Below are 23,214 nucleotides of genomic sequence, written 5' to 3'. Positions count from 1 at the left end.
GTGGGATAAATAACAGTAGATACAAAGAAGCTTATTCATCCTCTCAAACTCATGCACCAATAAATGAACTAACAAACATGAATCAACAAACTTGAGACACTTTTGCTTTGATAATCATTTTCAAGCTGACTCACATGGCACTAAAATAAACCCACATACTGGAAGCAAAGAGATGACTTAGTAGTCATAAAAATAAAACACAGAGACACAATCTTTTTACTTTACTGAGAAAAAGGGCGCTCAAGGTCAAAAGGAGTGGGCATCTAACTTTCAGTTTAGATGTTTTATTTGTGTTTCTTATTGGACAAACAACTGTTTTTCCTCTTTACTGTAGCAATCAGAAAAAAAATCATATAGATCCTGGGTACGCTATGATGAGGAGTAAAAGCTTCAGAGTAATTAACCACATGATCAAAAAGAACCAAAGAAATCATTGTGTGATGTGAAGAGGAGCTACCTGCGAGTTTCCTCTTTGATTTTAGGATTTGTCACCGTTTCAAATGAGTGGAAAATTTTAATTTCTCCTCCTTTTGGGCAAGGGGGGGTTTACAAAGGACAAATGGGTTCAAATCAGTTGAAGGTTAGATGCATGCATGTATATGTTTTGTTTTCACATTAATCGAGTTAACCTACTAGCTCATCACAAACGCAAAGTGAAGCCGTGATTTGGAGTCAAAATGATTATAATTTCAGCTTAGAAAAGAACAGCATGTTCACGAGTGAAGTGTTCTTTAAAAAAAAAACACTTGATGTAGTAATTTGAGCATAAATCTGTCTTGGTGTCACTGATAGGCATATTAATAGTAGAGATGGGGAACATTGAGGAGGGACGCAGAAATGTTTTGAAATAAGTCTGAACCCTGGAATGCCAGTAAAAATAAAGGGAGATAAACTCTGGATCCTGCACAGATTTGGAGTGTTTAAGGGTTATGGTTATAAGTCAATATTCAAATCTTTCAGTTATTCCAAAGCAAAGAAAAAGTCAGAGCTGACATTCAGACAAGATGGCCCCATGCAGGAGGTTTTATTTCTGCTGTACTTCAGTCTGTCCAAACAGATAAAACCTTCAGTGAAAGTGGGTTCAGTCCTAAATGAAACAATTTTGTGCCTGGTGAAAATCAACAAAGTGGTTTAACAAATCTGTCTGATCTCTTTTTCTGAAAACGTGTGTTCCCTAATGACACTCAACGGTGCTTAAACCTTTTATTGCTAAACATTTCTCAGACATTTGTGTCAACTAATTATAGAGGAAAACTAAAGGTCAACTAAAATTCTCATGTCATCTATGTCTTTGAAAGTTCTCTTACACATTTTCCCACCAAATTCTGGCCCCCAAATCAGACTTTTCTGCACCTTGCTTTAAAAATCCACAAAATGGTAAAATCAAGCGTCAATGCTAAAATCTGCAGTCCTTCGAGTGTCTGAGGTTGGCTGCTGAAGCACCAAAAAACCTACACACCAAGCAAAATAAAGACTACTTTTACAGCACTAAACATATTTACAGCCTGGTACACAAAAATGACTTTAAATCTCTAGTTTAAATCTCTTCTTTCCCCAGTGGCACACACTGTACAGGAGACATGCCGAATGCTAAAGTTAACCCTATGAATTTTTCACGTCAGTCGCATTTTTGTGTAGGTGTCCCAAAGGAAAATCCTATGGCATGATTCTGACTCTTTGTTGCGATGAATGTTTGGCATTTGTCAATGTTTGCTAGTTTTGCACGCTGTTAGCATCATTTGAAAAAGGAAGAATAGGAAGGAAGTTTGAAGTGTAAGTGTTACACAGATTTTCTGGGTTTACTTAAGGCTTGTATCTATCAGACATTCCTGTGTTGATGACAATTATCATCAGTGTGGCTAGATCAAAACAGCCAGAATCAGAGAGGTCAGTTTAAAGGGACTGTGAGGAGTTTCTACGTTATCTTGAAAAAAACCTCTCCCTTCTAGAAATATGCCTCATTTTTATCCATAATTTAAAATGAAGTTATCAGTGCCAATATAGGTTATTTCTAACTGCTGTTTTTTGTCTTCTCAATTGGGTCAGGCAGGACAGGGTTAGGACCAGCACATCAAAGTCTCTGTGACAACACCATGCAGGCAGACAAAGCATAGAAGTGTGGTGAGAAATTATGTTTTTCGCTGCTGAAAATGATTACTTTTGGTTAATTTTTGTAGCAATTTAGCACTGGAGCTGAAGTGTTAGAAAGACAAAGGACAGAGGACAGAAGAGTGCTAAACGGCTAAAGCTGAACGGGAGAGATAGAGAGTAATAGAGCATGGACTAAAGGCTAAAACACGAGCTAAACAGTGATAATGTTCATTCCAACCCACATGCAGCAATTATTCTGCAGTGGTCTGTTCAAACTTGAGAGTCTATCAATAAAATGAAGAGTGAGGTTACGTTAGCTCTGCTTAGTGGATGACTGGCAGGACATAACGAGTATTTACTAATGTTACATGTTACAGACATGTTTAGGGATATCAGGCTAATAATAGCACTAAATAAAGACAGCTACTAAACTACGGTACAAACTGACAAAGTTTGCTTGTTGTCACGTTTAATACAACAGTGCTTTGTAATAGTTGATAAAGACATAACTCTGTTGCGTTGTACCTGGTTAAAAGTTGTCTTGAAAAAAGAAAAGTAGGGAAAAGAAGATAAGACCTCCATCCATTTCCAAAACAAATGCCCGCCTTGTTAAAAGTGACGTCTTCACGGCTCTGCGCGTGAGACTCTGGGGCCAAAAGGTGTCGCTGCAATCCACTTAAAACAGATCCTTTTTAAGAAGCTGAGACCAATCAAAGTAACGTGCTGTGTTTGTCTGCAGGCTTCATTTGGGTTTTTGCTGTTTTTCCCTTTTCTTGAGTATTTTCATATAATCTTTATTGAAACAATCTGGGGGTTTCTTCCAGTATTTGGATGGTATAAAAATCAAATTTTCAAAATTAATCATCAATTACTGACCTTTTGTATGTGTCTTTGCTAACATACAACAACTAAAATGGGTTGGAAAAACCATAAAGTTCAGTCAATTCAACACTCGCAATAACTAGAACCAGATGACACTCCTAATAAGCACTTGAAACATGCTACTCAAAAAATATTTTTGTCATTCAGTCTGTTTACCACTAAAGCATGTTTACAAGGGTTGCAACAATGCACTAAACACAATGACGTGGTTCCCATGAGTGTTGTTGGATGAGAGTTAATTGAAAAATAGCTAAGTTGACAGTATGCAACGGCGTGTTGGAAGAGACAGACACATGGAAAGCCCCGTCGTTTTTGCACCAAAGCTGTTTTTAATCCCCATAGTCTGGGAAAAGGCAGCATCGGTTGTGTGTGTGTGTGTGTGTGTGTGTGTTTGTGTGTGTGTGTGTGTGTGTGTGTGTGTGTGTGTGTGTGTGTGTGTGTGTGTGTGTGTGTGTGTGTGTGTGTGTGTGTGTGTGTGTGTGTGTGTGTGTATCAGCAGGACCAGGACCAGGTGACCCAGTCTGACCTGACCCAGCCAGGTCTCATAAAAGCAGCATTGAGGCCTGGAGGCCCGGAGACACAGCCCAGCTTTTGTTGCCCTACCTAAGGTGTATTCCCCTGGAGGGAGCGTGAGGGGGCAGAGGGTGGGGGTGTTACTCATTAGAGAGAAAGAAACCATTCCTTGGCCAGGGCACATATTATTTCATAGTTTATTAGTGGAAATAAAACCATTTCTTTATTTTTATGTGTGCTTTCTGCAACCATTTTACCTCTTTTTCTGCCTCCTCCCATGCTGTTTTACGACGGTCTGTTTCTTTCTCTTATTAATCCAGTTTCAACATGGCTCTAATTAATAGGACTCTGTTCCCTTCTTACACATGGCATGCCAGATGCCTGAAACCCCTTCATACGAGCTCACCCCTCCTTTTTTCCTCCTTACCCTCCATCTTTTTCCATGTTTTTTTCAGCTTTCAACACTTTATTTTTTTCCTCCGTCTCAGTCCTTGTATACATCTGGCTTTCATACTCCTCATTTCACTCTTTGAATTTGATATGTAAAGAATCAACTTAAATGACTCAAAATGTGCATCTGCAGTAGGATCCTCTGCCCTATATTTACTCCTTCATTCTTCAAGGTCAATTGCAGCTTTCAATGGGGCTTCAGCATGTGTGAACGCAGTGTGTTTCCCGCTGATTGCTCGCCCATGAACATGATTAAAGTCACAGAACATCTGCGTGTGTTCACTCCTGCAACCCTACATGTCTGTGCCTGTGTTCTCTTTTTAGAGAGGCATGTGTATGCATATGTTTTGCGAAATGTGACCATTCCATACAACGTATGTAATCACTTTTTATAAACACCACACACTTTGTCCACCATGTGTTTGACAGTCTTTGATCGTCAAACACAAAAGTTCCCTGTGAAAATAGTTACTGGGACTCTCCCCGACTGGCCCTCTCAGCAGAGAAAACCGCAGCAGAGCCAAGCAGCACCAGAAAATATGTCAATATAGGAAATATGGCTTTAAAAACAACACTTGCTGTGCTGGCTGTGCGGCTCTGTGTGTGTGAGTGTGTAATATGTACAGTATGTTCAGGTGTGTGTAGGAACAAACAGCAGATTTTAAAATGAAGTGATGTTCCAGAGTTTTGCTCCAACAACACCAGTACACAGGCCTGAATGTGATTCAGTGATTCAGTCAGATTTAGCTTTCGACACAAATATAGAATCTACTCTATGAAGAGACTGTGAGGACTTTATATATATATATATATATATATATATATATATATATATATATATATATATATATATATATATATATATATATATATATATATATATATATATATATATATATATATATATATATATATATATATATATATATATATATAATTTCCCTCCGGGGATTAATAAAGTACGTCTTATCTTATCTTATCTTATATATATATATATATATGGCATATATATATATATATATATATATATATGGCATATATATATATATATATATATATATATATATATATATATATATATATATATATATATATATATATATATATATATATATATATATATATATACATATATACATATGTGTATATATATATATATATATATATATATATATATATATAAATACTTTTTATCATTATTATTATTATTTTTTATCATTATTATTTATTATGTTTCTAATGGTAGACACTGGTGCAGGGCTGTCAAAAAGAAAATTGAAAGAAGACGGAAGAACTTTAATGAGCTCACAACTCAATATATACTTTTGGTTACACAAATGATTACTTATGTATCAAGGTGCACTTTCATCAAAAGATAAAAGTGTGCATCGTCAAATTAACTGAGGCTGAGAAAACAAACAGGGAGGAGACACTTGTCTGTTGTTGTCCATCAAATATAGAAAAGCTGAATGGTTGTATGTAGACTCTTAACTGTTTAATCCAGATCTGCTAAATCTCCTTTAATATTATATATTAACAGTAGAGATACTGATTTCTATGGATTATTGTTATTACGACATGTATATATATTTTTACTAGTGCCACTGGTGTGAATCAAGTAGTGTTTTTTCACTAGTCTGAATGGATGTGACCCATGTTTGTTTTGTGTCTGTGCCCTCCAAAGTGTCTGTTCTTGCCCGTATTTTTTTTACCTCCATGTGGGGCGACCTCTGAGGAAGCATTGTAATTTACATGCCTCTCTGTTTCTTGCTTTGTGTTTACAGACATACAATAGCTGTAGTTTTCCTAACACCAGCTTTAGTTGGACTGTGTAGCTTTTCCTCTGTTTCCAGCTGTATCGTTATATTCATCTTGGTAGTCTGATGTATTTGTAAAACCATAATTCTCTCAGCCTGTTTCATCCACCCTGGGTGCTCAATCCCTGTGTCGAAGCAGGCCCAAAACAACAAGACATTCTTTGGCTGAGCTGTATTTACCACAGCTCCACCACACTGAGTCAAGCCCCGCCCCCCTCATGAAATCACCGAAGGGGATGAGTTGGTCATACAGAAACTACAGAAACAAGGACTGTCCTTGTTTGACCCATATTCACATTGTGACAGATCTACACTCCGTCCTCAGAGACAGGGAAAGTGAGGCTCTGCACGGTGTGCGTTCACACAAACATGATGGACAGGAATGTTTGGTGTACAGTGGGGGGCACAGAGAGAATGAGTAGGTTTTGTGTGTGTGTGTGTGTGTGTGAGTGAGTGTGTGAAGCTGTAAAGGGTTAATTGTACCCATGTTGTGGCTGGCTGTTCTCAGGCAGGCTGGCAGAGGGAACAGAGGGCTCTCTTCATAATACAGTTCTGCTGATTGAAATCATATGGCACTGCCTGAAATCACTGCACTACTTCACAGACGGACAAAAACTGTCATGTGCAAAATGCTTTTCGATGCTGTCCTCTTTCAATTCTTTTGTTCTTCCTTTTCGCTTGCTTTTTAAGTCTTCTCATATCTTTAACATTTAGTTTTACCTAATGAAAAAGCCTTTTAGATTTCTGGGTAAAATGATCATAACTGCTCTTTCTTCTCTTTCTTTTTTTTAGAGCCTGGAATCTGGTCAGGTCTTGTTCCTTTCTCCTCTCCTCCCTTCTGACAAACCATCTCACCTCCCTTTGGCCACAGACTTTGAAGGACCAAGCAGCTGGGAGAGGCTGGATGGCATCAGGACATTTCAAACTCTCGATAGGTCCCTGAAGAAGACAAAGGAGGAAGTGGAAACAACCAGACCCTCAGAGCAGTCGCCTGAACAATCAGCAGCACTTTTCAAGATGGCTACTAACAGGGAGCACCAAGTACGTCATATGACCGGCTTCCCCCGTGCCATGTATCCATTCACCTTTAACTCCATGCGGAGCCACTCGCCCTTTGACCTATTGGCCAGTAGCCACCTTTTCAGCCGGTTTGGAGCAGACCTTCCTAAAGAGATGGCTGCATTGTGTGAGTAACATACAGCTTAAAGTTCACAACTGTCACTCAATACCTTCCTGAATTTTTGAAACATTTTACATTCAACAAGTGTCACAGGGGTAAAAGGTATCAAGAAATATAAATTTGGTTGGGTTGTTTTATTTAGTTATTTATTTCGGTGAACTTACCAAAACTTACCAAAGGCAGAGACGGAACTTACTAAAAAAGTAATTTCAAGAAATGTAATATCATCATGAGTTTCAGCTTGTCCAAGGTTCAATCAGGAGGCAAGAAATCTTAATCGGATACCCTTTCACATGACAAGACAGCAGGCCAAATATCCACATTTCATGTCCTGTTTAGTATTAAACAGTGGGGGGACTCTCCACATTTTTGGAAAAGCCTCCAGGGCCAATTTTAGATTTCTATCAGGCTCTTAATCATGTATTGAGTGGGAAAGACAAGAAAAGAGGGAAGAAAAAAGGGGAAGGAGTAAAAAAGAGTCTTGTGTATTTTTTCCTCCATGTGGTTGACCAAGCGGATGGCATACAGGAAATAAATCATAAACACTATATTTCACAATGACTCATTCAAACTTTTCTTTTTACTTTAAAACTTCTAAAAAAAAGATGGTCCCAGAAAAAGATGGCATTTGAGGAAGATAAAAGAGCTTTTAAAATGAACTGTATTGTACAGAAACTGTTTTAAACCACAGGGGGCGCTGTTGTATTGCACTTCATAGTAACAGTGAAGGTGAGACAAAGAGATGCTGCAGTAGTTGAAACACAGAGTCTACACTTGATTTCTATTTCCCTTCATTCACCTCTCTTCTTTGTGTTCAATAATGACTAAATAACTTTAACCCCTGTCAGAAATTTTAATCCTCACAGTTTTAAGCCGAGTTGTAAGCTCATTGTTCTTTGAATGAGAGTGACTGACTGAAATCGACTGAGTGAGTGAACAGAGGGAGTGTAAAATGTCACTCATAGTAATCCAAGGGATGAAAATGGAAATAATGTGTGAGTAATAGTTTTTGGCTTTCCTAACTTCTACTCTAAAATACAACTGAAACATAAATTATCTGTGTAAGAGTTCTTTATGTTCTTGCCTTCAGATTCCACCCTCAGTATAACAGCAGACACTTCTGTTATCATACCTTTGATATTTTCCGTTACAGAACAAATGCATGCAGATCTAGGTTAAGTTTATTTCAGAGTCAATTTTTATCTTAAAAGTCAACAAATTAATCCTGGTGCAAAAACAGTGAACACAAAAGTAGATTAAAAAGCAGATAAAAAGCGTACAGCTCCATTTGTCAGTAACCATAAATCAAATTTGACGCAGGTCAATCACATTTCTGTTTTTCACTTCTGCACATTTTCTCTAAGTCCCTGATTAAATGAGTTTTTATTCAAAGAAATCCTTGTATCATACAAGTGCTTTGTGCCTTTTCAACACAGAAACATGCCTGATCAGTATCTGTCAAAAGTCTAACTCATAGTGTAGAAATACCTGCTGAACACTCCTGTCAGTCACAGTGTGTGTCATTGTGTGCACACACAGTGATGTGTTCAGTGAACAGCAGTTATCCATTTATCTCCACAATCTCTGCTTACCTCGCCTTATGGAGACTCAGGTCCCTGATCCAGTCAAGTAGCGCTCAGTATGCCATTACATCTCTGACGTGTTCCCTGTTGGGCTTTTAAACTCGTACAGACAGAGATGGAGAGATAAGAGAGGCTGCTGTGTGTCAGTCAGGACAGACATGTGACAAAACAGAAATCAGAGACACCTGTCAGGTACTTCCAGAGCGTCTAAACCAGTCACATTTATCTCTGACATTTCTGCTTGATTTCACAGTAGACAGTATGCAATTCGAAGGATCACAGTTTCATGAAAAAAATGTGTGTAAGATTAACTTGGTAGAATGAATCTGCATGTTCAAAACAACCACTGACATTTTAGTGTCAGTGCAGTTGAAAGGTGAAACATCTAAGTTTTGTAGTCTTGTATACTGGATTACCAGAACTTTTTGACACATAAACAGCTCTTCAAGGTAGTGAGATTAATAACTGCAGTGTGTATATCCATGATCCCCAGAAATGTTACAACCGATCAGTGTGTTTAGGGATGGGTACCAATAAGGTACTTTTATGGCCACTGACAGAGTTAAGTCTGTGGTTCAGATTCATGTGTAATCAAACGGTACCATGTTTCAGTCCCTAAACACATCTTCGTGACTGTGAGGGAGTGGAAGAGTAGAAGATTTTCCATGCTGGACATGAACACAGCACTGCAAGTTTATGTATTGAGAAAAAATATGTTACACTGAAAAACTCTGAGATTTTATTATTAAACAAATTAATATTTCTTACCACTTAGACACGCACAAAAGTCCCAAGAACTGGTACCATTGAGTATTGGTACCCATTTCCATGTACCAAGCATTGGTACTGTATTGTTTCAATTGTAAAGGTAACCATCCCTAAGCGTATTATATCTGCTTTTTGGATTTCATCGTGAAATAGATTTCAGTACAAGTTATTGTCAAGGATAAAATGAAACATGACTAGCTGGATGAGCGGCCACTGAGTTTTCCATTTAGTTCAGTTTGACACATTTAAAGTGGATGCAAGTTCACCCGAGGAATTGTTCATCACACAATTATTTCTGTGATCTCCATGGGATGAATCCTATAAATGCCAGTATTTTTTATACTTTGGGCAGTTGGAGCTTGGGGTTTATCAGCACATCTCTGTTAGAACTTTAGAAATTTTTGGAGGTGTGCAATGTGGTTATATCCGTTTGAAAAGGACCACACGAGAGAGCAAGGCTTCAAAAATGACTTCATTTGTCTGTACAAAGCAGCTGACGCATCAGGCATAAACCAAGCTTAACTCTGCCCTGGACCGGTTTGCATCCTACCTCTTAAGGAGGACCCACTGTGCTGGCATGGAACCTGCAGGGTCTACAACTCTTCCTCTCAACTGTGGTGTCCCTCAAGGGACTGTACTTGGTCCTTTACCTTTCACTATATCCATGCTCCCCTTTGGTCATGTCAGTATGGAGTCTCACTCAGCTGCCTAGAACTGTCAACTCACCACCTGCCTGTAGAAGACAGAGGTGTGGATGAGTCAAAACTATCGTTGACTCAACTGCTCTGAATCCTCTTCCTCACCTGGCTGATGCCAAGAAGCTTGTTCGTGCCTCCATCTCCTCCAGACAAGACTACTTCAATGCCCTCCTCACTAGGACAACCAAAAAAAACTCACAAGCTTCAGCTAGAACACCAGCCAAGGTCCTATTGAGAGTAAAAAAAACACAAACATATCACGCCACACTTCATGGAGTTCCCATTACTGCAAGAATAAAAAATGAAGTCGCCCTCATCACCCATCAGTATGTTTATGAAAAGACGCCCCACCATACCTTAAAAAACTCCTCACCCAACAACCCTGACCTAGAATACATGCTCTGCACATTAAACCCTCCTCCACCCACCCAGAACCAAGCTCTAGACCACGGGAGATCAGGCCTTCTGCGCTGCTGCACCACGTATGTGGAACTCCCTGCCCAGCCATCTCAGGACCCCACAGACCGTGGGTGCTTTCAAAAAACACCTAAAGACAGTCCTCTTTAAAGAGGCTTTTAAATAACTTGAAGTACTCTTTCTAGATTTCCTATGTATATGGTTCCTTTTTATTGTGTGCCTGTAGCACTTTGAGATTTCTCAAAACAAAAAGCAAGATATAATAAAATTTATTCTTATTTTTATTATTATTTTCTTTATTTATTTGATTATTAATATCATATGGTAGCAGCATAGAAGCAGTTACTGTAGTTGTCTTAAAAACTCTTAACATTCTGTAAAGTGATAGTTTGTTGTGGCAGTCAGCCAATAAGAGTTTTCTCTTCTGATTATTTCCAAACGGAGACCTCTAACTGTGCAAATAATGAGTCCTTTCCCCAGCAAAGAGAGGAGCCCTGGAATAAAAAAAAAGCTTAATTTTGATTGGAGCAGTGAATAAAAGGTTCCTAAATTACAGTAGAAGCTTAAGTGGGATTTGCAAATGAAGTCAAGCCAGGACCTTATCAGAGCAAAGAAAAGACTGGACTCTGTTCTCTAATGGGCTGAACTTAAAATGTCTCTGGTCATAAAAATCAGAGAATATCCACATCAAAGCTCCCAGCTGAGGGTTCAGTCATACAGTAAGTTAAATGCTTGTTCTCAAAGCACCGGGGAGCTGGAGATTATACAGCAAGAACACACAAGAAACTCCTTTTGGTTTCAGTCTCTTTCCTGCCCAGTGCTTCTTGGAATCAGTGGAAATACATGATACCATCTCTGGATTTTCTCAGGATTAAGTAAATATTTCTCTCTGACTGTTTTGGAATGATGCAATTTGTCTTTTTCTGTCCGATGAGGATCAAAATTGTGGATCATGTGAGTCATTATTTAGCCGTGAAAGGAAATAAATCTGATTTGAGTGATTGCGAGGAAAAGAAGTGTATTTTTCCACAATGAACACAGTGTCCTTTCGTAATTTTCTGTGCTAGTCACATCTTGTTCTTTGTAATGTTTTGAGTGTGTGTGTGTGTGTGTGTGTGTGTGTGTGTGTGTGTGTGTGTGTGTGTGTGTGTGTGTGTGTGTGTGTGTGTGTGTGTGTGTGTGTGTGTAGTCAGTAACTCGAACCTAAAGGCACAGAGCACTTCTTGTGTGTTGTTCTTTGTGTCTTTCATCAGTTTAGTGCTCACACACTTACACACATAATTGTCCAAGCATCTAAACACACACACACACACACACACACACACACACATGTTTCCACTGCCACTCTGTAGGCTGCACATTCCAACAACCATGAATATCTCAAACCAGCAGTCTCACACTCCTTTGCTTCACATTTGTGACTATATTTGTGCGCACACTGATGACCGCAGAGAGACTTTGTGAAAATATCTGTGGCCAAGCTGGAGGAGCTGAAACAGTCAGACAGAGAGAGCCCATTGTTCTGTGTGTGTGTGTGTGTGTGTGTGTGTGTGTGTGTGTGTGTCGGGAGCGTGTGTGTGTGAGACATGAAGAACCTGATTGTGAATTCTTGTATTTCACTCTGTCTCTCTTTAAAAATGTATGTGTGAAATGTAAGAGCTGAAAATGTTCATGTAGGTAGAAAGTTTGAGTTGGTTGAAAGTCAGGAGAATAAAACAGCCCTTTATTCTTTTTTCCCTTTACAATGGCCATGCATTTGTGTGTGTCTTTCCTCAACAGGGGGCAGGGTGGCAGAAAGCGGGGGGGAGTCTCAAGGTGTGGAGAGCTCAGCAGGCTGATAGTGTGCAACTCTACTCCCTACAGTGCGTCATTGTGATTTGTGAGGGTGTGTTTGTGTGTGGCTCTTGGCTGTGATGGGAGAAAAATAGGTAGAAAATTTCTCTTACTGAGACCAAGAAAGCCAGGGAATTCTAGTTGAAGGACGATTGAAAATAAAAGTTAAGGGACAAACTAGCAGAGAGTGAGCATCTTATTTTCTTTCAAACAAAAAGAGAAAGGGATTAAGGGGCTCCAGTCCAAACAAAGACAAAAAAAAATAATTTTTACTTGCAAGAGCAGAATGAAAAACAAAAAGCCACAGGCAGGACTTTTTGGGAAGTGTGTGTGTGTGTGTGTGTGTGTGTGTGTGTGTGTGTGTGTGTGTGTGTGTGTGTGTGTGTGTGTGTGTGTGTGTGTGTGTGTGTGAAGGGGAGTGTTAGAGCCCCAGTGGGGGTTTCTTCCAGAGTTCATCCCTCTTGAACGAGGGAAGGAAAGGGAGGAGGGGGAGGCTGTCTCGTATACAAACTATCCAGACTCAGGGCCAGTGTGGTTGGCCTGCAGCGGAGTCACACTTCACTGTGACTGAAGTAACCAATAAGCTGCAGGAGGGAACATAACTGAATCCACTTGAACTGAACTGAAGGGATCAAATTAGGTTTGGGCAAACGTCATGAACAAATGGAGAAACTGAGACACAAACTACTTCAAATGGAGAGCCATGAACAGGAGTAAGCATTTAGAGGAGAAAAAAGATTTGTTTAAAGTTTTACAGATCAGATTTTCAGACTCATTGAACTGAAATACTTCATCAGAGCTGACCAAACTAGTGAAATACCAGGGGTTAACACCTAAAAATCTGATATAAATTTAAACTTTCAAGATGATTTTTTTCCAAATTATTTTGTTTTTGTGTACCCCACACAGACAGACACCACTCATTCTCTGTAACTATTAAGTTCCATCCAGGTGCAAAAACACAGGCTGAATATATAAACTTGTCTACATGTAGGCTAAATATTCAGTCCTGCAAAGTGTACTTCAAGTATGACATATAAAAGGCTGCTGAAAAGGTTTGGATAAGAGTACTAGTTCAAACACAGATATCTGGAGAGGATGTCTGAGGCCCCGTTTACACGACAACATTTCATCTGAAAATGCTAAAACGTCGTTAAAACGCAGTGGAAAAAAAAAATCTGCGTCTACATGGAAACGCTGATGGACTGAAAACCCTGTAGTAAGCATACGATGCCTGTAGGTGGTACTATAACTGTCTTGTCCAGAAGCCGCTTTTGGGAGATCTCCACCGAAGTAGAGTTGAGTCGGTCATCTGGTGTTTTGGGGAATACCAAGTTAAAAACTGGAGCAACAGATGCACATTTTGTTGAAAGACAGTCAGCAGATTGAGCAGCACAAGCACAACATGGTAGTTTGCGACCATTGTAACAACGGTAGTGTTGTCCCGTTTTATGTGCGCAAGGCGGAGTGTGACGTCAGCGTTTCCACTGAAAACGCCGGCTCACTGTTTACACGGCAACGGTGTCGGCAGCGTTTCAGAAAAAGAGGAGGCCATTTTGAAAGGTTTGCGTTTTAGGTCGGCTGAAACGCCGTTTCCGTGTAAACCCGAGGCTGAAACGCAACAAAACATTTGCATTTCACCCTAAAACCGTTGTCGTGTTAACGGCCCCTTAGATTTAAAAGTGCCTTATTTAGGGGCCGTTTACACGACAACGGTTTTAGGGTGAAACGCAAAAGTTTTGTTGCCAGCTCAACTCTACTTCAGTGGAGATCTCCCAAAAGCGGCTTCTGGACAAGACAGTTATAGCACCATCTACAGGCGTGGCATGCTTACTACAGCGTTTTCAGTCCATCAGCGTTTCGGTGTAAATACAGATTTTTTTTCACTGCGTTTTCACCGCGTTTTAGTGTTTACAGATGAAAAGTTGTTGTGTAAACAGGGCCTTAATCAGTTTCTTGCGGTTTATTTTGAAATTGTCGACAGAAGTTAAATATTCTTGGTTTCTGTTTACTTCTGCACAGATCTAGTTGCTTATTGTTGAATTCTTTCACCTGAAAAACAGCATAAAACATAAATCAAAGTAAGAGCAAAACACTATTCTCTAATCAAAGGCTTTTGTTATGGAGGGTATGGCGGGAGCTGGATTTATACCTTAATCAAGCAGAGCAATTAATTTCTTTTCCCCGACCATGAGCCAGCTTCAGTCCATGATGAAAGCTGAAATGACTATAGAAATAAGCTTGAGTTGTTGCTCTGAGGCTGGATTTCTGAAGGTGGCAGAGTTTTGGAGTCTTCTTTTTGTTTGTTTTTTCAAATTTAGTGAGACAAAAAGAGAAATAAAGCTTAAATTTTTCAGTTGCAAAAGGGAAATCAAATAAAGGAGGGGGAAAGTTGATACAAGCAGTGTTTGTTTTCATTTTCAGATCATGTTATGAACAGGCAAGCTGGAAACTTGATGTAGAAAGGGGGGGGGGTTAGATGACAAATCAGAAAGCAGGTACACTCCCCTTCAGGCAACTAAGCCCCTCCTGTGTCTTCTTCCTGGACCCCGCCTCCTCTTCTCTGTGCCTGGAGAGCATGCAGATAGTTGGAGAGTGTGAGAGGCCCAGAGAGCTGCTGAGAGGGGAGCTTAGATCAGTTACAGCAAGGCAGGACAGAGCAGGGATTTGGTCCATTCAGTGGAGGGAAGAGAGGCAGTCAGGGAGCAGGGACAGGGCAGCAAGAGGCAGGCAGACAGACAGACAGACAAGGAACACCTGGATCTAGCAGAGCATTAAGTTACCTTCAGTAACAGGACACTCAGCTCTCTTAGAGCAGTCACAGGACAAAAGGAGTGCAGGCTGTGATTTTTTAGAAGAGTATGTTTGACTGCATGGAGGCCCTGGGTCTGGCCCCGCGGCCTCTCTTTGATGTGTCTCAAGGCTCCTGCATGCTCAGCAAGGCAGCGCCTTACTTCTCCGGCCTGGACCCATTCGCCTGGACAGGGACAGGCAGCATTCAGTGTGAGTACTCCATCCTGTCCATCAGACTGGAAAAGAGCAACTCTGTGTGTGTGTGTGTGTGTGTGTGTGTGTGTGTGTGTGTGTGTGTGTGTGTGTGTGTGTGTGTGTGTCAGAGTGTGTGTGTGTGTCAGAGTGTGTGTGTGTGTGTGTGTGTGTGTGTGTGTGTGTGTGTGTGTGTGTGTGTGTCAGAGTGTGAATGTGTGTGTGCTTATCAGAGTCCTGGTTTTGTTATCATAGAGCTCTCTCCACAGGAAGAGTCAGATTCCTTTCGATTCTCTGTACCCATTCTCACCCGGCTTTGTGTTTGTTTATGCACTCGGCATGCTTTGTGAGAGTGAGGTGGGGGAGTGCATATTTATACATCATCATGTTTGTTTTCTTTATGAATGACTTCACCTGACTGACAGCTCTGTTAAACAATCCCGGGGACCTGACCCTGGTGATGTGTCCAGAAAACAACATCAGCAAACGTCCAAACAGAAACAGCTCTGACAGATTGGAGGCAAATGGGCCTCGAAATCACATGGTTGTAATTTGGCTAATGTACTCACAGAAACACGGTTAGTTAAAGACACAAATGATGCTATAAACAGACTCATTATTGTATCAAAATGTGAGTCATCTTTTACTTTTCAGAGTTTGAATCATGTTGCTGTGCGCTTTGTTTGCAGTTATGCAAACTCCAATCTTTTGAAGTAATACTCCTCAGCAGAACAGATGACTGCAAGATAATGCATGAATCACTCGCTGTTTCGAAACACCACGGGCCATGCAGTCTGTGGAGAAGTGACAAAAAAAGCATAGACAAGGTGAGGATTGCATCAGATATTCAGATACAGTGTTCAATAAAAGTAGCTGCCACACAGAAACAGTCACAGGGACAAACACTAAGACGATAAAAGTGTAAAAGGCTTCCATTCCACCTGATGATATAATACGCTCACCTTTTGTTACTCTCATGGAGACTACTTTCACACTGTGATTGCACTTGACTTTGTGGCTCAGAAAACAAACATTGACTCGATCTTTCTTTGGAAACTGACTGGCTGAGGTCTATTTATACATGTCACCTAGCTGAGAACACAGCTTTCCTTATTTAAAAACATATTCCCAGTGTATGGGATGCCCCCTCTGAGCACCTTCAGGTCTATTCATCTTCAGTCATTATTTAGATACCAGGGCATCAGGCGCTGTCAGCCCCTCAGTGCTGCTAATGATGATGGATGAGCAGTCAGGATGACAAACACCACAGCAGGGCCTGTTCCAACTCGCTGAAGAGCCACGCCAGATGCCAGCCTGACAGACATATGTCTACAAAGGTTCATTTATCATTTCTTATTTGGATTAAACTTAGCTGCACTTGCTATTTTTAGCTCAGAAGGTCCAGAATAAGCAAAGAAAGTCTTTATAAATGTGTTTTCTGCTCAGATGGAAGGAAGTTGCTTCTGGAAATTTTAGGGATTCAACCATGTTTTTAGCTGGCAAGGTTATTGGTACAGTGTGGCATAAGAACGTCCCATTTAGCTCTGATACTCCAAAATTTACTTCACTTTTTTAACCCACATTTGCCCCTTTAAGTAACATCTCCCACTGGATCAATCTGTAGACTCAACTAGAGAACGTGTTCAATTCATTCAAAGGCTGATTATCAATCACAGGAACTTTTTGATGATAAATCAGAAGTTTGAATCAGTTTTAAGTCAAAACAATGGCCTTACCGCAGCTTTTTGAATTAGATGATTTCCCTTTTTTGTGAGCAATAGAAGTGAAAGTAAATTATTTCTTTGCTTTAGTTGGTGTTTGTCTTGAGAAAACTCAATCTGGTAGTGGCATTTTAATAGATCAGGAGTTCTTATAAGTGATCAAACCTCGTACATCATCATGTTTCATTCATTATTCATCTGTTTGTGATCTCTTCAAGGCAATTTGAACTATTTGCACAAATAAAACCTGCTCTCCTCCCTCCTCAGCCCTTTGACGTTGATGATGGTCTAACCTTTTACACTTTTCCAATAACAAATAAAAACTACTTTGACAGTAATCCAACACATCACTGCACAAATGGTAGAAAGTCAGTTCAAGTTTACCTTTTCCAGTGTAGCTATCTGAGAGCATGATGTATTTTGGCCCCTGTTTTAAGACGAAGAAGGAGGGAGAATGCACCCTATCATGTTATCCAGTGGTCATTTTTTTATGTGAGGCAGTCCAGCACCTCTCTGCCTTCCTTTGTTTCAACGTCAGGAGGCATTAAAGGGAGCGAGGAGGGGGACGTGCCAAAGTCTGTCCACTCGCTCTGTCACTGCTCCTCGTGCAGCGCTCGTGTCGGTCCTCTTTGTGACATTTGTTTTTCTCTTCTTTCCAAGACCTTACACTTGATTTCTCCTCTTACAGTCTGTCTGTGTGTGTGTGTGTGTGTGTGTGGTGTGTGCACTCTTCTCACACATGGCTCACTTACATGCCCCGTGTTGGCTAACTGAGAGCTTTTAATGATTCAATTACAATTACAAAAGCTCAATTAAGAGATTAGGTGCTGCACAGGGGCTGAGGCAGTTAAAAGAGAGACAGCTGAAAGAGGAGTGGAGGGGTGAAATTGGATTTGAGATTAAACCCTCCTTTTAACTTTTTGTATGCTGGTGTTTCAGGCCTGCAGGGGGAATGCTCTCATCTTTATTCAGCGATAATCTCCATTTACTCTGACACCATTTCCTCCTTATAAGACTCTTCATTGCTACTTTGACAATACTCCTTCACCACCATGTCACACACAGGAGAGAGCAGCTACATAGGGATACAATCAAGATTCTGTTACTCCAAAGTAAAGAGAGGATGAGTTACTGATTCAAACAAGGGTTTGACTGTTTGTTTTTCAATTCTTGGACTGGATGAGGTTTAGATCACTATTTTGGCAGCTCCTGCACCACTGACCCAAGTTTCTAAGTGAATTCATAGAATTTGGGAATGTGTGTCAGTGGGTCATGAAATCTTGGCCCAAACTCTGTCTTGATGGCTGTGGGCTGTCTTTCCTTATCACTATTGATATTCTAACTGCAGAAAGGGAAAATAAAGTTTTATTAGCGCAGCAGGTCTGACAGCCTTTAGATTTAAGTTCAGTCAATGTGTGCACAAAGAAAGCAAAGTTAAAACGGATGTAACAAAGACAAAGCTTTCCTCTATCCTGATAACATGGTCTTTTTTTTATCTCACTTTATCTTAAGATAAGAAGTAAACACATCTGCTCAATTAAAGAAAATTAAAGTAAAAAAGGTTCGATTACTGATAGGCATGATGGTGTTGTTCTGAGAGAAGTCATTTAGTGAAACAAACAAAGCAATGCAGATTCACAGAAAAAGCAAACAGTGAAGTGGATCAGGTCCAACTTTTTTCCTTCTTTCTTGCTTTCTTTATTTTTCTTTCTTTCTTTCTTTCTTTCTTTCTTTCTTTCTTTCTTTCTTTCTTTCTTTCTTTCTTTCTTTCTTTCTTTCTTTCTTTCTTTTAAATTATTGATTAATCTGAACTAAAAGTGAGTTTTATAAGTCTACTAAAATATCTGTCAGATAAAGCTGGCAGAAAGTTTATACTATTTTTAAAAGTGTGTTGCCTTAAAAAAGTTCAAACTGAAAATAAAACTGGTCACTGGGTTAATATAAATCTGGCAGGAAAAGGCAAACTAATCTAAATGCACCACTTAAAAACAAGTATTTAGGATGTGACCTTAGAAAATAAAAACAAAGTCCTTAAACTTCTGACTTAAACTTCACCTTGGTTTTGCATTTAGACAATCACAGATTGAACCCACTTTAACTAAACAGAGCTTAATCCGCAACTTCCTTCGTATTTATTTTTTGCCTATTTTTCCAGCTGTGTTAAAGTTTGCCTGTCCTGTCCAGGATTTTTATTTGCTGCTCCAAATGTGTGTTCACCCCTTTGTGCACTGTTGTTTGTCCCTGTGTGTATGGCTCCATTTTAAGTGTTTGCCACTGTTTTTATTGAGCCATCTCCTGGACAGTAGCCTGGTTTTCACAGCCTTTCCTTTACAAGGCGCTGCCAATGACAGGAAGGACTCCTCCTCGTGAGGAAGGCAGGAGAGGACGAAGGGGGGAAGAGGGTTATTAGTGAGGGCTGAGCTGGGGTGGGGGGCAGGAGGCTGCTGGTATTGAACTTAGGACAGCTGATGAAAGGGATTGTGAGTCAGATCTCCCTCATCTCCTCCCTGCTGTTGTGGTAATTACTCACTCAGCATATTTGAGCCTGTAGCCCCCCCACCCCCACCCCTACTGTTTATCTGCTCATGAATTACAATTTGCTACATTACAATACAGTGACCTTCATTTGAATCTAGATAAAAAAAGAGCATCTCATAAGAATTTCATTTACAAGTCCCATTGAGTTTGCTATTTAAAATAAGCTTGACCCAGGCATGTGTGTCAAAACCGTTTCGTAATGACTGATATTTATTTCACTGTTTATGTGAATGGTGTTGCACTTAAGTCCCTCACACACAGTGTAGCTGACCTGGAGCCCACACACAAACACACACATCCCCATATTTGCACACAGTCCTCAGTGAGTTAATGAACTTTACAAAATGAGAGAATTTGTAAAAACTGAGTTAACACTCCTGCTCCATCTTCTGAGGAATAAAAGTGAGGGCAATGCAGGAGATATGAGAAATAAGATTTATCAGTACAAGTCTGAAAGTGAAAGAAGGGTTTAAATGAAGCATTTCTAAGAATTAAATGTATTATAATTAAACTTTTTGTAGATACTTGAATCTTCAGGTTGACCCTCAGTGAGATGTGTGATGTTGGCAGTGTAGCTGTGCTTCAGGGTTTTTAAGCCACATGTCTCTGTGTTCAACATAAAGCCACCCTGAGAGGAGAAGAAAATAAAGTTCAATGTCAGGATTAAAAAAAGTGTTTTTTACTTATATTTTGATATTTTTTAAAGTAGATTGTCCTCGATAGATGTGAGGTAGTCTGAGTTAATCTGACTTTAAAAGGTGGAAACAGGTTCATTGTGATGCGTTAATAAATTTTTATGCTTCTTTTGAGAAATAGAAAAATTGATAATAAATTATGGATTGGTAAAGCTTGAGTTAAGCCTTGAATTTAGACTAGACTTCATATTATATACAGTTTAAGCTGTGTGAGCAATATAATACATATGCATTCAAAGAAAAGCATATCCTTACAACAGAGATAAAACAAAATTATAAAATAATGCTTGTGCCTTGAAGCCTTGATGCTTGATTAAGTCACTATTCTCCCACTGTGCAGTGCACAGAGAAAAAAAGAGGAGCTTCTCTAAAATAAACTGAATATCAAAAAACAAAACTAACTCTTGGATAAATAAATTACAAAATCAGCCAGAAATCAAAAGAAAAACTCGGGGGGTCTTTTTGTCAAATTTCAAAAGGGATGTATGAAACTTCAAATATTTCAAACTCTATTTAGGTTTTGTCTCCTTATTGAAATTAAAAAAAACATGTTTGCATACTTTAAAATACGGTGCCACTCAGGTCTGAAGTGGGGGCCCCTGAGCTGGAGGTCTCTCAGGCTTCAGAGCTGTTAAGGAGGTGTCTGCTTTCAGAGGAGCTTCTGTTGTCTAAACAGAGATGTGTTGATCTGACAACATACACTGAGTGAAAAGGAGAGGAGGAAGGTGGCAACAAAAAGTAAAATGGAAACAGAAGTAAAGTAACATTTAGGGATACTATTGTGTTGGGAAATGGGGATAGAAGCGAGACTGGTAGAAATGTTGTGTTCTAAAAACTCTTCTTAATCCTCCTGTAGAGACAGTTTGTTTTCATAGCTCAGGGGTGGAAGCTGAAGGTGAAGCTTCCAGATATCTGTTGGAACTGATCCACCAAAGCCGTCTCGTATGTGTGCTTACTGATGTTGTGACACACTGAGGGGGTGACTGGTGGGTTAAAACAGAGAGAGCTTTTTCTTTTGTTCGAGCTGAGTCTCTGAGGCTGAGCTCAGTTCAGGGTGATGACAGCCGCTGACAGTTTTTGGCTCCTCTACTTCTTTCCCCACGCCAGGTAAAGCCCCCTCCTCCCCCTTGTCTCACACTGTGTTCAGCCCGGTGTCTCTCACCCTGTCTCTCTCCGTCATGTTCCCTTCTCATCCGCTCTCAGCACCTTCAGACGGTGTCAGTCACTACCTGTGTGCTGGCGCCAGATGCAGTGTCTCTGTTTCACTGGGAGATATCTTTCCTCTTTTACATTGTCAGTGTTACCATATAAACAGAAAACAGTGATTAGGTTACAGCACCTTTCACTCACCTGCTCTTCACTAATACCTGTTGTGTGACACACATCTTGTTGTTTATTCATACAGTTTTGTTAAAAATTAAGAAAGATCACCAGAAATCATTTTTCATCCATTATTCTCTCCGAAAAGAACAATCTGAAAAAGCACCAGAATCGAGGCTCATCACCAGAAAATGCACCACCTAACCCTAACCCTTAATCACAAGAACAAAAAAAGCAAGATAAATCTATTTGAAGTACAAAAAAGAAAAAGCTGAAGCAATTTTTACAACTAGAGCTGCCACAACCAATCATTTTAACATACAGGCACAATTTTGTTGAGTTGGGTCAGACAGCTGATCTTAACTAATTTTAGGGTGCAGAATCCAAAACTGATCTCAGTTTTTCTCTATCATGTCAAGTTTTTGGACAAAAGGATCCCCGTTTTCTTAAAAAATATGAAGAATACTTTACCAAACAGATATGTGCTTGTTTTATATAAATCTTTAAATATTTACATACAATAAAATGTGAAAGAAACAGGCATGACTGCAATGTTTAATTAACACCGTAATGTTTTTACAAAGGATATGGCTAGTGGAGGAGCTACAGGAGCCGTGTAATCAAAACACAAAGATGGAATAGTTAGAAGCTTTAAAAATTTAAAGAAAAAAGCATAAAACTAAATAAAACTTACAAAAATATACCCATGGTTACAAGGTTAAGAGAAAGCCAGCACAAATCTTCTTAATTCCTCCTATGCTAGCTTTCTGTTTGCAGATATTGATAGTACTGACCTATTGGGAGCTGCACACACCTCTCATCGCACTGTATCAATTGTGACTGCACAAACAAGTTGCCACATAGCTGTAGATGAGTCCAATCATAATCAGCTGGCAAGTCTTACAGCTAATCAGTGAAATTTTGCTCATCTGGAGTGTAAAACTTAATGTGCTGGAAAAAAAAAACTCACTGCAATTTTGGAATCTGCATGCCAGTTTTAGTTTAAATCAGTAGAAAAATCTAACTCTACAATATTTTTTTTTCAAATTGTTCCCCAGGGCAATCAATGCATCTTTTTTCTTTGGTAAAAAACGTGTTCACATATATTTCTATCAATGTGTTTTCTCAAATTCATTCTGAAAACTCAAATGTATGTAACTGACTGTTAACATAAACACACAAGAGCAGCAAATCTTCCCGAAGGAAAAACATCAGAGTGGCTCAGTGCATTCTTCAAGCATTAAGTCACATGTTAGATCAAATGAATACAAACACCAGGAAAGACTTTTATTGGAAGGTCTGCTGGGTCTCTCTTTGTGTGGCTGAAAAATATAGACTTTTATTTGAATAAAATGAAAACTGAAACTTTGAAATCATTGATAATCAATTATTCATAGACAGAAGCATTAACTAGAGATTATTTTACAAATTAGCTGGAAAAACTTCTACACTCCATCATGAGCTTTTAGCTGATCAGCTATCCTCTGTTTGTTCTGGCTTTATTGAATGTTGCAATCATCTTTTACCATATTTGAATGTTTTACATGCCCCAGAGAAGCACAATATCTTTTATTTTGAAGGGGCTGTGAGGAGTTGAAAGTGATCTTTGAAAAGTTTCCTTATATGCCCGATTGTAATCCACACTTCAAAATGAGATTACCAGTGCCAATAAAGGTTATTTTGAAATTCTACTTTGTAGCTTCCCGATCGGGTTGAGAAAGAT

The 23,214-nt window shown here is 39.5% G+C and overlaps 1 protein-coding gene across 3 annotated transcripts in view; it reads left to right on the top strand.

Annotated features, from left to right (window-relative positions):
- Positions 1-23,214, top strand: part of LOC141805780 (retinoic acid receptor gamma-A-like) — a 46,385-nt gene that overhangs the window by 14,776 nt on the left and 8,395 nt on the right. For 2 of the 3 annotated variants that reach the window (XM_074691001.1, XM_074691080.1), the window contains exon 2: positions 6,546-6,939. In XM_074691001.1, coding sequence (XP_074547102.1) covers positions 6,546-6,939 — 394 coding nt within the window. Of the gene's footprint in view, positions 1-6,545; positions 6,940-14,776; positions 15,236-23,214 lie in introns of those variants that run through there. The other variant, XM_074691163.1, reaches the window with a different exon arrangement.

This window comes from Halichoeres trimaculatus, unplaced genomic scaffold (genome assembly GCF_033239565.1).
Source record: "Halichoeres trimaculatus isolate MK-OKI-2021-1 unplaced genomic scaffold, fHalTri1.1 fHalTri1_scaffold_1, whole genome shotgun sequence".
Classification (NCBI taxonomy): Eukaryota; Metazoa; Chordata; class Actinopteri; order Labriformes; family Labridae; genus Halichoeres; species Halichoeres trimaculatus.
The sequence above is the reverse complement of the archived record's forward strand: the minus strand, read 5'-3'. Positions and strand labels throughout refer to the sequence as shown.